The sequence below is a fragment of the Dysidea avara genome, chromosome 1 (assembly GCF_963678975.1).
Source record: "Dysidea avara chromosome 1, odDysAvar1.4, whole genome shotgun sequence".
NCBI classification, from domain to species: Eukaryota; Metazoa; Porifera; class Demospongiae; order Dictyoceratida; family Dysideidae; genus Dysidea; species Dysidea avara.
Window position 1 is genome coordinate 10,861,195 of NC_089272.1, and position 15,904 is coordinate 10,877,098.

Sequence of the window (15,904 nt, forward strand, 5' to 3'; positions counted from 1 at the left end):
TTGGCGGCCATGGATGTGATAGTAGGTAAATGGCAAAAAATTTAATAACGACAATTCAGGTGAACCTGTAGTGCTTCCTCCAAGTTTCACTAGCAAATTCACCTGAATTGTCATTATTAAAAATTTTGCCATTTACCTACCATTACAGCCATTTCTTGGCCGCCAACTTGGATTTCACATCTTTTTTCACCGTGGCTTTTTGGGGGCCACACCATTTTTTCTAGTAAATATGTTACACTTTCAAATAAATTGTGACTCCCACCAGTACAAACACCCCTGTGCTGCAAGCACACCTACACTCCAGCTGCACTACATCCTGCACCTATCACTGTATTAAGCCTGCCTTATACATGCAGAATTTCATTGTGAAAAATGACTGACAATGGTAAGGATACTCAATCTAAATGTATAATGCTGAAACAGTACTGGTATGCATTTTGCACAACTGATTTTTGAGTTACACTTGATCTTGTAGAAACACCGGTATTATCAAGATTACAGAAGAAAAAAAAGTGACATACTGTAATTCACTTTTAGTGGAAAAATATTTCCGTATGATTTTTACAAAATAAATTTTACATGACTGTTCTATTAGAGTACCTTATTTTTTTACAGCATTACATTATAATATTGGTGGTAAAAGAATTGTCAGCTGCAACCTTTAATGCTTATTGTATCTAAGTTGAAAGTCATTAGATACAATATAGTTAAGCCACAGTTGAGAACTTTGGCCATTGTTACATAGCTACTGGGCAGGTGGCTCAAGCTGATTAGGCCCTGGTTAGGCTCAGTATTAAGATAACAGTCTTGAATGACTTGAATCAAGTGAATAGATGTTGAGGGAAGTCATTCCATTTTCAGGGGCTAATCCATGCAGGGTTTGAAAAGGCCAGGGAGCTCACTGTACCAGGATAGCAGTAAGTCTGGATGGTACAGTTTCTCCAGGAGTTAATGCTACAGTTTTATAAGTTTTATTTGAGCACTTATAATCAGTGTGAAGTTTTTGTGTACAAATATCTAAAGTGTAACATTAATATGTTGAAGTATTTGAAGATAAATCAAAGAACTCCTCTTGGAAATATTTTCTATAGAATTCAAATTTTATTTCTAATGTTCATTATCGTTGGAATTCCCAGGATATTGTAAACATGAGGCTGCATCTTACAAGTACACGACAAATAAGCACAATAATACAAGCAGGTATAAGCTTAACAGCTGAGCTACTGTATGTGAAACTAGCTAAGCTGAAAAACAGTAGTTGTAGTAGTATTACCACACAGGTAAAGATATAATTTACAATAGAAGTACCTGTCATGCAGGCCATATATATGTATGTGTAATACTACCATTTCAGATTCTACATGAAATTTAGTTGGCAGCAAAAAGAAATATAGCGTAGCATCAGTGTATACCTATCCTACAGCAATGGTACCTGCCCTACAGTGCAGGAGTTTCTCTATTAAGTATGTTACACTTTCAAGTAAATTGTGACTCCCACCATTACAAAGTTGTGTAATTTACCTGTGCTGCAAGCACTCAGGGAGCATTATGTAAGATTCATTTCAATTAAAATTGAGAACAAAATAATGCTGCTTAAAACTTTCAGTGTACACTTTAGAAATCTGTCAATTTTGGATGTTGTGTTCTAAATGCTTCACAGTGACATAAACATTTTGAAACATTAATTTTCCTTGGATTTAATTGTTAGTATTTTACAAAATGTAAAATAGCTGTTAATGATAAACATCATAAATTACTTGTCTTTGTCACTGAACAGCTTAATGCTCCACCCATATTATGCACCCTATATTTCTGCAAAGACCTTCAATAGTAAGATATTCAACAATAACATTATTGTAAATTGATTATTGTAAATTGATCTTTACTCTCACACACCACAGCTATAATATAACTAGATAAATTATTGGCTGTAGCTACCATGGCAATTTATATTCCCATGCACTGCTTTTCAGGTAGCCGCTTTTGCTTCTGTGTTTTGTGCCTCAGAGTGACACCCCTTTTCAAATATCTGCTGATCATGTACACAAATAAATAAATATATCAGTAAAAGGCTAAACAGAGCTACAGTATTTATATTAGTTACGGAAATCATTGCTTGATTAATAATATCATTAAGGCTCATACTTTGTCCTGTGACAGCTAGGCTGACAGTCCATTAGTTGCTGTAAATTATTTTATGACTAAAGAATATAATTACACCAAATCAACATAGTAAATAATGCAAAATGCTAATAGCATAATGCCTACCATAATAACTCAAGTACCCACTAAAATACAGAAGAACATTTTGCCACAAGATGTGTCTATATAGTTACATCAAAATTAAATATTACCACTAATGTATAAACCCTGTGTCATGACATATACAATTCCAGCCACAAATGGAGGAACTACTATAAGCAAGCAACAAGTAATTATGCAGAGAGCTCCATACATCAGCGGTCGAGGATCTTCATTCCTTGTAGTTGCGAACCAGGCCTACCAATAGGAGAAATCAACAGCTGATGATTTATTGATATTAATGAGCTATGTATAGCCATATATATATAAAATTGCTTGCAATATGCTGGCTTACATTTTAACAAAATTGTGCTATAATGTTAAATGCAAGATGTGTGCATTCACAAACTTTTGCAATTTGTGAAAATAATAATTTTGCAGTTTTTACAATACACAAAAGCTCAATTAAATACTGTATTACACAGACAAATGACTGCCTTATCATTATTAATCCAATCACCAGTTTTTTGTCACTACTAGCTAGCACTGTACAAAAAATTGTGTTTCCTGGGGTTTCGTGCATAATGAATTATGACATTTCGTTGAGATATCCAAATGGTATGAATGAGTGAGATTCCTTGAATTGTTATGATTGATTGAGATTTCAGTAATTAGTGATGTGCCAGTCTCCATTCAGGAAATGCTGCATGAATTGAGCTAGAGCTCATAATATTTACATGGGGAGAGCATCTAACTACCAGTATGTCTTGTACAAACACAGTTATAACAAAATTATTGTCTTAATCAATGATACATTATGTATGTGGGGGTTTTGCAACGTCACTATATGTACACATTATACATATCAGTGTACATACAACTTACATATCCACTAAGACAACAGGAGGTGATTGCCAAGGGCCAGCAGCAAAAACACAACAGGCAAGAGAAAGTGCAGAGGCAGCAAATCATTAAATTTGCGTTCCCTGGTACAACATCACTTCTTTGTTTTTGGATCAATTGTACATTGCGAGCTCTTGGCTGCACACAATAGAGTAAACAACTGATTCACATTACAACAGGTGTAATAATTGCACATACACGTATTGGTGATACAAATTGTATTTCACTATTACAGCATTAGAAATGTATGTGATGGTGACTTGCAAACAGTTTCTGATGCTACCACTAACTTGTGCTATTATTGTAAAGCCTTAACAATAGCCTTATAAATGTAATGCTCTAACTAGACCATATAATTTCAGTAAAGAGTAAAAATTATTAATAATAGTATGTTCCAAATTTTGGATAGATAAATAAAAAGATTCCAATCTAACAGGATGAATTATTACTCAAAGAATGCATATGTCAAAGCACATAAATTATCTTCTTTTTAAAAAGGTATAAAGAAAGTAAATTTTCTATACCACCAGGAGATTGATTACTGTAATTTGTGTTCTTCTTGTTATAAACAATTTGCGTATTCAAAAATTATTTTACACAAAATCTTTTCAAACAATTAATTTTATTGTAGAGATATTTACTACCCAAAATTTTCCAGCATTAACTGTGTTGCTTGCTGCCTTTAATACTGTAGCTATTGGCTTTCTATTAAGCATCAAAGAATGCTAAAACTAAATCTGTAGCTACAAAATATGAAGATCTCTAATAGAGCAGTCATATATACTACAAGTAGAAGAAATTTAAGGATCAAAGAAAGAAAAAGTAGTGAAACAAGGGAATAGCTAAAAAGTAGTGAAACAAGGAAGGTTGTCTATACCTGCAGAGTGGACATTTAACCCCTAATTCATAGGCTGAAGTTTAGGGATTTAATGTCCACTAGTATATCTGTATAGGTATAGGCACCCTTCCTTGTTTCCCTACTTTTTGGCTATTCCCTTGTTTCAGTACTTTTTCTTTCTTTGATCCCTAATCCAACTTAAAATTCTAATTTTCCTTCTACTTGTTTGTTTACTTTTATGATAACATAATTATACAAATGAACCAGTGCATACAGCATTCAAAAGCACCATGCATGCAGGAATGCCATAAAAGTAATTTTGCGTTGGAATGCATATCCCAACAATCAATTATGATAATGGAAAGAGAGGTGGCCATTATGCTTTGTCCTCAGCTATGCCCTGTCTGTTACACAGCATTATTAATGGAGAAGCGTCTCTGCAATCAATCCAGTTGCTATGGAAAATACGGGCAATAAGCATGATAGTGGCAAAGTCAACACAGCCACAGTGAAGCCACATCACGCTATTGTGAAGTGACGCCTTGCATTGTCAGCGAAAAGAACTGGAACACATAGGAGGACAAAGGCAACTCTATGATGTGTGTATTGTATGCACTGCAGTTGGCAAAAAGGTACATCTTGGGATGAAGATATGCCGAACAGTGAAGACATCAAGCCTGTAACCTAATCCATTGTTGAGTTATGCTTGGCTGGAAGCATCAGTCAGTTAGTTAGTTATTCAGTCAGCATAAAAATCCATTAAATAGAAAATTTTAAAAGGAAGGGTTTGCTGAAGACATTTTTGGGCTTGGATGTGCCTAACCAATGCTGCCAAGCTGTCATGAAGAAAAATTGAAGCTGGTCTGGAAAAGCCCAGTTCTTCATGATTCCTAATATACACGTACTACCGTATACTGTATAATATGTGGTGGTATACAGTGGAAATATGTAGTCTATTATAACCAAGGCCATGTCAAGTTTATTCCATTCAATGAAGGAGTGTTAGCAGAAGGCAACCTGTATTAATGACTAAATGTATTGAACAACCACTTGCAGTTAATTTGCACATTTCTTTAGTTGGACACTAAGTGACATGTGGATTTGAGAAGTATGTACGTACCTTCTTTATAACCCACCGCAGTGCACTTACTTAGGCCCACATCATTTAAGTAGCATGCATGGCTACGTACGTAAGTGCAGTGGATTTCCCAGCTTAAAAAAACACACCCTGAAATGCGGATGCCTTGACAACCAGGAATCATATTCATGCACCCATTTTAATGGTGCACATATTATTTGGACCCCAGAATGACACTTTATCATGGTCTGGGGAATAGAGGAGCTCCATTGCATATGTATATATATATATATATGTAAACACCTCCTATAAACATTCTTAATAATGCCATGCCAAGTTTGAGTGAAGGTGTTCAGGATATGAGAGAAGTCACAGAAGTGTCTGGGGTCCAGAATTTCCAAATGTATGTGTACCATTAAATGGGACCATGAACATGTATCCTGATTACAAAGAATTCAGAGTTTTTTTGAGGAATCCACTGCCATGTACATAATTATTATATGCCTATGTTAGCCTAGGATCGACCATTTTTAGATTTGCTAGACAGAGTGACTTCGTTTAGCAGTTATATAGGTTTACTTGTAACACAATGTGCAAAAATTGCCAAGGAATTAAAAAATTTCTACGCACATTTTGAAAAATCAGTCACTCCCTCACAGCAATAAATTGCTACATAGTTCCACTGTATATGTACTACAAAATATTTAATTACAGTATATATCTTCAGCCCATTGTGGTACCACTACAAAAATTTTGTTAAACCAAACATAGACAATAACTCAATCATTATTGACAAAAAAATCAAAGAATTTCAGTTTTTTTAATGATAAGGATTAAACTTTTCAACAAAGACTACAAAGTGCTTTTGAACCTTAACTTAGTAGTTATGGATCACTGTAAAGGTCAATCAGCAGTCTTTAATCAGTGAATTTTTTATTCCAAAATATTACGAGACTACAAAGTTACAGTCAATTTTGTATTCAAAGAGATGGACTAAGTTTTCACACAGGACGCCAAGGTTCATCGAAATCCCTAAATTCCTTAACACAGAATGAATGAACCATATCCTCATGAAGCAATAGATTTTGCAGGAACTACCATTAGAAACTGTGGGACATAAGCAAGTTATATAAACACAACCACAGTCAGGGACGGATCCAGAATTTTTTAAGAGGAGGGTCTCTGAGCTGGGTGGAGGGTAACCCCCTAAAGTTCACATAATACAACTCTGCACATCCGGCTTACAGCTGTATGTAGCATTCATACATAAAACGTGCCCTTAGGCAAACTTTAACAAGCACGATGTGTGTAGCTAGCTATAATTAGCTGGAACCTACATTGCTGTTTGTGCAGCTTATTGCTATACTATGCTATTGTAGACTTATAGCTTACTATATACACAACTTCCTGGCACACAGTAGTAATGATGAATGATGGAGCACTTGTTCATCACACTTCTCCCTGACCAAGCTGAAGAACTACTGAACTCCTTTGTCACTTTGTAATTTATACTGTTGAGTGCGGGTACTGGCATTCTGTGTCTTCTGGGTGAGGTTTCAAGAACAGCCAAGTGGTATCACTTGCCTATACTGACCAAAGGCAGAGTCAGGCAAAAGTACCGGCAGTAAAACACTACTTTATATAGAAGATTATACAAATCAGACCAACAATATCAGTGATTACAAACACCATTGCTCCCTTGCAGCTTCCATACACAGTAAGTGCGTGTCTTCTACCATTTGCTGAACTTTAAACAATCCATATCATGTGAGCTATCGTCACGTAATGCTATATTATAGTTAATTAGAATAGTTCGGGACTGCTCTATTAGAGTATATTGATATTTCGCAATCTGTGTTGCTTTCCTTCGTGCACTTTCTATCTTAGATTTCCTGTTTGAGGTTTAACCTGAGGGGGGTCTTGAGACCCCAAAGCCCCCCCACCCAATCCGCCCCTGACAGTAGTCATAGAATATCTTAATTATCGACACTCTTTACTGTCATCTTAATAGATAAAATATTCTACTACTGTGATATGCAGTAGTCATACTATTTATACTTTACTTTTATCGAGCAGGAATACACAATGTATGGCAATCTGATATTTTTGCAAATGTGATTTAACTCGTATCTAGTAGAGCGGTTCAGTAGGCGAAAGAATCATTCACTTTTTGATAAAAGCACCACTGAAGTCAGTGCAACATTTGTTTGATTCATACCATATCATGTCATATAGTACTTTGCTTGGGAGGATCAAAGCGATGTCGCGTAGTGTATTGTTCATACAGAATGTTATGAAAACAACACATTGTACATCACTAAAACCAGCCAAACTAATCCTACCAGTTTGTTCTATGGCTAGAAATAGACTGTGTATAAACACTTACTGATAGTCTGATCACGAAGCTATGACTCCACTAAGACAGCACGATTGATCACACGCGTGACATTGTAAATCGCTAAAACTAGCCTAACTTATTTTAGACCCTTTTTCTGGTGGATTTTGGAGGTGTCTAAGTTACTTAGACCCTTTTCATGCTTATGTAGACCCTTTCATGTTTTCTTAGACCCTTTTCATGTTTATTACGTGCACCTGCACTGGTAGCGTTAGCAATGCTGCAGCATTGCCACCTGAAAATTAATTTTAAACCCATAACAACAGTTATGGGTGGGTAATGGCTTGTTTCTACTAATGGACGCTACATTTCTCTGTTACAAGCAGCTGTCAACAATATTTAGGTACAACAATTACATAAAGGGTCTAAATAACTTAGACTTCAGACCACAGGGATCTAAGTAATTTAGTATAACCCTCAGGCCCTGTAGTAGCGCCTTCGCTTTGCTCAGGCACCACGACACAGGGCCATCGGGTTACTAAATTATTTAGACTCCTGTGGTCTGAAGTCTAACTATTATTTATTAGTTTGTTCTACAACTAGAAATAGATTTGTAAACACTTACTGATATTCTGATCACCGAAAATCACAGCAGTTTGAGTACTAGAGAAAATCGCTCTGAGCCAGATGACCAGTACAGTACAACACTTAAAGCACTGCCTATGCTTGTGTGTACAAAAAATACAGTACTCGGGGGGTGTCTCGAGGCAAATACAGCACCCGGATTCGCCTCGTGCTGTATTAGCCTCTCGACATGCCCCCTCGTACTGTATTTTCTGTACACACGCACGGTGGTGCTTTAACTATAACAGAAAGCAATCAATCCTATCCCGCACACTAATAAACCCATACAAAATGTATGGAAAGCCAAAAAGGTGCTCAATAGTAAAGATACTGAACTTTCTATCTTCATAGGCAAGCAAAGGATGATAAGATCCAAAAGCTGATGAATCCAAATAAGTATGTTGTAATCTTGAGAAGCAGGGAGGATTATGCCGCAAAAAGTCATACTGCAGATGTGCAACATATTTCCTACATTTTTACACTGAAATATTGGACAAAAAAAAACTAAAACAGTTAATTGTACCACATATTTTCTGATTGCACCTGTAATATTGAAATGCATCCATTCTGTCTAAGTAAAAAGACAACCTCTTACATAAGAGTTGGTGTATTTCTACTGTACTAAGTATTTCCAGGTATCCAAAGGCTATTTTGTAATCATACTTTGTAGCCAAAAGAATTTTCGCAAATAGCCTGGTTTAAATACTTTTGACTAAAAAGTTGGTGTTTTAGTTGAAATGCTTCGAATTGTACCTATCAATTAATTCTGGTGAACTTTGACATATTGTAAAAGCTAAAAATGGCTATATAGTGCACCAAGGCATGTACTTGGGTAAATGAAAATTTACCACATTTTTTGCATAATTGTCAGTATATGCACCAAACATACATGAATATAATTAAAATATGCCCTAAAAGTCACTCTATAAATTTAATTAATTTCTAAGGCTTCCTAATAGTGGCTCTGTGAGTTGCCCATACATTTGTATAGGACATCAAGGTTTTTACGATATTCTATAAATCAAACCTGTTTATAGTTATGAACTTTTGTTACCCTTGGTTGGAGTGGGCAAGTATCAGGCATAATTATCCTACCAAAAATTAATTAAAATTCTTCAAATTTACACTGATTGCTGGTGTGGAATTTGGGCTATTTTCAGTGGTTTTTATAATGTTTTTATTTCTGCTGCCAACTATAAACAGATATTGCAAAATCTACTTTGTGAGAAATTTAGCCCCACCTGTTATGAACACATTGGTACTGTATCAATAAAATTGTATTAGCAATTATCTGTGGGAGGAGAAAAGTTTTTATGAAATTGCCTAAAATGGACGTTTTCTCTTATTGTAGACAAATTCTACTATTTCCTCTGATAGATGTGTTGAGGTTTTGACTAGTTACCAATGGATATCAAGATTTTGAAGACTTGAAGTAATAGCAAATAGTAGATATAAAAAATCCAAAATGCATCAAAATCCAATTAGTGTCCAATTAAAACAAGTTTCCGTAGCAACCAACACTTCAGAGGATAGAGTTACTTGAGATACTTGTATGGTAAAATTTCTAGATGACAAGCTTAATTGATTACATTGTTGCAGCACAAAATGTAAAAATCACACTTTACTCAAGTACATGCCTTGGTGCACTATACAGCTTCCCTGCTGCGAGAGATTCTATACTCTGGTCAGCTCCCCTCACATCAACTACTTCCTCAGCTACTGCTTATATGGCTTTCCAACCAGCTAGAATTACTTCTTAATTTAGTTCAAAAGTTAGCTAAAATGCCCTGAGACTATGACTTTGGTGTGGTACCATATCTCAAATCATTTAGTATATGTTACTCAATTTCCATAGAAAACTTCATCACAAAGTGAATGATTTTCACAAAGTTTATCACTTAGTTGCTGAAGATGTTCACTGACTTCACTCTGCAGTAATCCTTAACCACTGCTTTTATCCTTGTTACACGCAGCTTATAATTTGAAGGAACAAGGATGTGGTATATACAAATATATCTTGGAAAACTTATAAGTCATAAATGGACTATCTACTGTCACTGGGGAAATTAAAGGATTATAATATTATATACCTGCCCGATTGTACTGTTTCACTGCTTCCTGAACTTTATACAGATGAAGTAGCAAGGTAGTTTATTGTGTAGATGTTTATGTGCATATCAATCGGATTGCATTGATTTAATAATTGGTTGATTGATGGATTGGTTGATTCTATCACTACAGTTTCTAAGCTAACACCTTGGATTGCTAAAGAACATTTTAATGCTGGTGCTGGTAGGAAATCACTAATACCGTAAAATTGAATTATATCATATAATTTTGTTTTTACACACCTGTGTTGTTATCACAACTTGCTTCTCTTCACTATTGTGAGGATGATATGCCACTGAAGGATATTTAGTGCCTGTTGCTTGAGGGTAATAAACTGGTGGCTGGGTTGCTTGATTTCCATGTAAGGGACTAAAGGCAGTTGTTGAAATACCTGTAAAACCACAAAACAATGGTCATGTTCTATATAAATAACTCATGCACACCTTCCTCATTGTTTAATGCTACATTTCCATATGTTGGTGATACACGACCGTCAATTGCAGCCATCCTACGGAATCTGGTATTACACATGTTTAACTTTGTCAGCATTGATACAGATAAATTATTATATTACTTACAGTTATCGTGTACTATTTATTGCTATGGAATAGCATCCTTTATGGAACTGTATGTATGCACTTGTTCAAGAAGAACAATAATACAATTTTAGAATGTCAAACTCAATAAAATAAATTATATATACAAACAAGTTAGCCTTGAAACAGCTAGGAGTTGAAAAATCAAAGGCTGTAGCAAAGTATTGCAGCAATGATGTTAATGCTTTAGTTAATTTTTTTTACTGACATTAACATTAACTACAGCTATTCCTTGGTCACTATTGATTTTACTTTTTAACCTTGACCTTGCATAGGTCACATCCTTTTTTCACAGCTCTGATATTTTGGTATACATACATGTATTATTTAGACTATGGTACAGCTCATTTACAAGGTTACTAAATCACTTAGTCACCTGACATGCTCATTTAGTCACCTACACATGTTCATTTAGTAACCCATCCTCAAGCAATTTTGTACATTATAAATAATTATAACACGAAAGGTACACTGCAGTACTTGATAATACTGTAATAGTCTTCTTCTCTGTGTTCCACAAATAATTCTGGACAAATAGTAGACTAAACGGCATATGTACTGTAGCTCTAGCCGTTACTTTGGTTACCGGTCGAATAATTAGTTTTGTGGGCACTGTAAGGACTCAGGAAGAAACTGTTCCATTGTTCTGCATTGCTCTTTCACCCCACACTCATGCTCTAGCTATAAAGGTACATACTTTAAACCATAGTCTAAATAAGATAGACACCATGACCCGGGAACTAAGCAATTTAGTAACCCCTCTGGCCCTTAGTAGTGCCCTCGCTGCGCTCAGGATACTATAGCCTCAGGCCATCAGGGTTACTAAATCGCTTAGTTCCCTTGGTCTTGGTGTCCAACTATTATTTAGTACAGTAGTATTAAATAGTAGGTATAGGCAGGAGTCTATTATACTGTTGAGCTTCCAATTATTCTTTCTGAAAATTTTTTACCTACTATTCTCAAAGTTATTCCTGAAATTTGTTTAGCAAATTAGTCACTTTGGTTATGGGCTGGCTTCACTGTAGTTTGGGGCTCTCCTTGCTGTACTCTTCAATAATGTGTATCAGAGGATCACATTCTAGATCCAAGCATTCCTGTGTGCCTCCAGCTGTCAAACTTGCTGTTGCTGAGGGGCATCTATCTCCTTTAGAACAATAATGTAATAGCTACACTGATTTTATATTGTGCTTGTTTCTTTTTCTTATAAAAATAGCTATGTCTACCAGAACAGTGTAACTTGTAACTGTTCTATCATACATGACTGTTGTATTAGAGTAATCTCGGGTCAGCCAAGGGGTGTGCAGCTAGCTAGACCAATAAGTAGTAAGGTGATCTTGTTTACTATTAAGTAAATAGCTATATTGTTAGAGGTGGGGTCTCCATACTCTATCGTTATTAGTCCACCTAGATCTTTATTTGATGGGCATGGTCATAAACCTATCGTGAGTGGGATCCCAATCGTGAAGTTGCAGATATCTAGCAAGTGTACCTCTTATAGTAGCGCCAGGACTGAAGCGTTTCTGAAATCCAGCTCTGAAATAATTCTGTGGCATCTAAATATGCTGCTGAAAGAAAGTGTTGATAGGGAAAATTAACTCCTCGATATGGTTTCGTTGGATGAAGAAGACAAGTAGCCTGAATGAAGATAAAAGAAAAGACAAGGCGCAGAGGGCCTACACTTATCAGAACCCCAAAAGGAACATCCCATGGGTGAGTTTGTTATTGTGGCATAAAATGGTGACTGTGCGCTGCTTCGTTTGGCCTCTAGCCTTGCGACTGTGGTCAATGAGACAGTGAGGCAGTGAGACTAAAATTTGAGTTTTGACGATAATAAAAAAAATTCTATATCCAGCCACCTGTAAGTGCTTTGTTAAATTTATTGTTTAGTACTATTCTGTAAAGGTGATTTTTGTCATGTAAAATGTCTCTAGGATGAATTTTGAATGCAAAATTTTGGGTGGCATGTTAAATTTTTGGTGTGATCCCTACTTAAACGGTACTACCATACCATTATTATTTGCACTGTGACCGGTGACTGGTGACAAGCGAAATATACACTTCATTGTTTAAATGATTATTAGGCCATGAAAAATTAATTACATGTTTCTGGTTTCCTCCCTGGTCATTGTTTGCTGAATGAATTGCACCATCACCATACAATGATTTATAATATTTTATCTGTTGAAAGTTGTCTTGTACACACTCTTTTCTTATAAAGCTAACGTTATACATTAACTATTCCTATATAATTCCATGTACTGCTATGTCAAAATGCAGTGCGCCACATCAAAAAGTTGCAAAAAAACAACAAAAAAGCCTGGTTACCTGGTGAATTTTGGGAAATTGGTAGGACCAGAAACATATATGTAATTAACTTTGCACGGCCTTTTAGATATTCTAGCCTAACTGATATGCTCAACCGCTTAAAATGGGAATCCCTTTAACACAGAAGAACAAAGTTCACCATTATCATGTTCTACAAAATCATCAACAACATTGTTTCAGCTGACCTTTTCAATCATTTTCACAGAAGCTTTTCTAGGACAAAAAGCCTTCAAATGAGATTCCTGCTAAAAGAAACACCTACTATCACTCCTTCTTACCCACAGCTATTCGACTTTGGAACTCTCTATCAGAAAAAGCAGTTAATTCTCCTAACTTATGTTCATTTATTAACTCATTAAGTGCACATTAACATTACATTCATATTTGAGTCTTGCATAACAACATTAAAATAGCTAGCTACGAAGAAACTAAGACAAACTTTGAAGGCGCATGTCTCAGTGATGGCTGGCTCAAATTTGAAATGGAGGTGCCCCACTCTAAGGAAGTTTCCACAGCAAAAATGTTGTTAATTTCCGGTCAGTGCAGATGCGTCACTCAGGATGCGTGAAGACAGCGCTTTCTTGGTTCCTGTAAAATATGCACTGTTGCGTACACAGTGGCTGTAGCTACTTGACCTTGATTTCTTTTGCTTCCAAAGCTGGCTGCATGGTAATCAATGGTGAATCCAACATGGGGCATTGCCTCCCCCACCTCCTCTCCTTTTAGGAAGACCTCTGATATCAGCCAGTAAGGTTTATAATAACTCAAGAAATTAGTCTATTGGCTGTAGTTTAAAAGACACCTCCCTATACTGCAACAGTGTAACAGTGTGTTCCCTTTTTAATGGTATGGATCTAAACTTGTTTGTGCTCCTCCCCTTGCCAGCTCCTGGATCTCCGCTCCTGGTATTTAGCTGTAGCTACTGAGTGCATGCCTCTTTTGCGAATCAGTTTGCTAGAGCACGGTATCAGTGGCGTAGCCAAGGGGGGGCAAGGGGAGGCATTTGCCCCCCCCCCCCCCCCATCACTAAGTGATGTTTTTTTTAACTTCCGTCACAAACTTTCCAGTAACTGACACGCATCCCAAATTACTGCTTGTGCGCTACTACGCGAGTGCACACAACGTTCAACTCGTTTGTGAATGGTGATAATAATACGATGATTTCCTGCGCATTACAAGCAATTAATAAAACGATGCGCTAAAAATAAGGTATTCCCGAATCCCCAGGGGTTCCCCCTTATAGACACTAGAAATTCCTTTACCGAACGAATTTAGCCTACACTACTCACGTGATAGTGCATTTTTTGAATCTAAAGACAGTAACCCGCTCGAAGTGAGTCGAAACTCAGAAGTGACAAGTGATATCATAGATAGTAAGGTATATACTATCTATGGTGATATGCAATGATGCTACAAACCTACGAGGTGATAAAGTGTTAAATGGGCCAACTTTATTTTCCCGAGTTAATCACACTGGATCTTCGTACAGTGTAGTGGCATGTCAGTTTATTTTTTTTTCACTATGTCAGTCAGTCAGATGATCCGTCACAAGCTTACAAATTCTGCTAACAGGAAAGGTACAGAGTTGGGATTTCGTGCCAATACATGGCGTTTGAATTTCGCCGGCTGAAGTGAGTGAGCTCGTCATACTATGCCAGTGTGCTAGGACAGACTGTGGCAAGCGTAAGTGACTGTGACACATTATTTGTACTAAAATATTCACAATATAGTTCTACTGGATTGTGGGCGAATTTGTTGGAGTACAGTTGTGGCACGTGCGATGATGCACGATGAAAATATTTCCATTGATAAGTGATAACTGGGAGTAATCAGTAATGAAGTAGTTATGTAGCTAGTTATATAAGCTGTAATAATAGAACACCGTATGTTGGCTAGCCCATGATTGGGTCATTAGCCGTTTGTGCAATTATGAACAATGTCGAGTGTCGTGGGGATGCCTGCCCCCCCACCACCGTCTGGCTAGCTACGCCCCTGCACGGTATCTCCAGCATCATGCATGAGCGCATGCAGGGAACTCCGGCCCTCCAAAATCTCGGCTACCTGATGCGGAAAATGTACAATGTACACACGCCTGTATAGCTACGACTGCTGTTACATAGCCATTGACTTTTGTGCTTATATCTACGTAGTACACGTAACCTTTAGCTCGTAGAAACACTCAACTTGCTAGCCATCAATTAGACCATTCACAATGCACTTATGAGTGCATAAAAAAAGGCGCTTTATAGCTACTAGCTAGTAGCAGTGGCGCGCTTACTCAGAAGTAGCCATGTACTTTCAACATGTAAAATTACTCACCTCCAGTATGAAAAGCTTACGGCGTATCCGCAGAATGGATCTTACAATAAACAGATTTGGTTTGCGGTGTATTCTTTGGGAGTGTCACTGGAGACTGGGCGGGTATAAACTCATGTTCACGTGCAATTTCCGCAATTGATTGAACCGCGGAAATTGAGGTTAGCTACAGTGGCGGATCTAGAAATTTTCAGAGGGGGTTTCAGGTTCAGGCAAGAGAAATACACATGGAAAAAAAGTTACGTTGTCAGGTGATCTTATCAGTCGTAGACGGGTATTCCTTATGTCACCTACTGCAGCTGCATTCAGCGAATCGTGCGCTACATCCAGCAGATACGGAGGAGACTACGTAACCTTTTCTCGGTACGTTGAAAGGTTTCTACGCTGTTTGACTCTAAACCAAATCAACCCGTCTAGCTTCTAGACGGGTTGATCTTATAAACGTCTAGCTTCTATGCTATCTACTCAACTGGGCCAATCTTACAGCAGTGTTGTATCATGGATTAGATGTTCCACCAGCTTCTCTTTGCTCAGGTCAG

General features: G+C 36.9%; 1 protein-coding gene across 2 annotated transcripts; it reads right to left on the minus strand.

Annotated features, from left to right (window-relative positions):
• Nucleotides 1-2,176: 2,176 nt before the first annotated feature.
• LOC136256098 (uncharacterized) lies at nt 2,177-15,495 on the minus strand. 2 transcript variants are annotated; one of them, XM_066049032.1, is made up of 5 exons: nt 15,369-15,495; nt 10,572-10,645; nt 10,371-10,519; nt 3,127-3,282; nt 2,177-2,499 (listed from the first exon to the last, which is right to left on the minus strand). In XM_066049032.1, the coding sequence occupies exons 2-5, from the start codon at nt 10,633-10,635 to the stop codon at nt 2,344-2,346; spliced, it is 525 nt and encodes a 174-aa protein (XP_065905104.1). In that variant the 5' UTR covers nt 10,636-10,645; nt 15,369-15,495; the 3' UTR covers nt 2,177-2,343. The 2 variants fall into 2 exon arrangements, with proteins under 2 accessions (XP_065905104.1, XP_065905111.1); XM_066049039.1 differs by having other exon boundaries at nt 10,572-10,636; nt 15,369-15,451.
• Nucleotides 15,496-15,904: the final 409 nt, after the last annotated feature.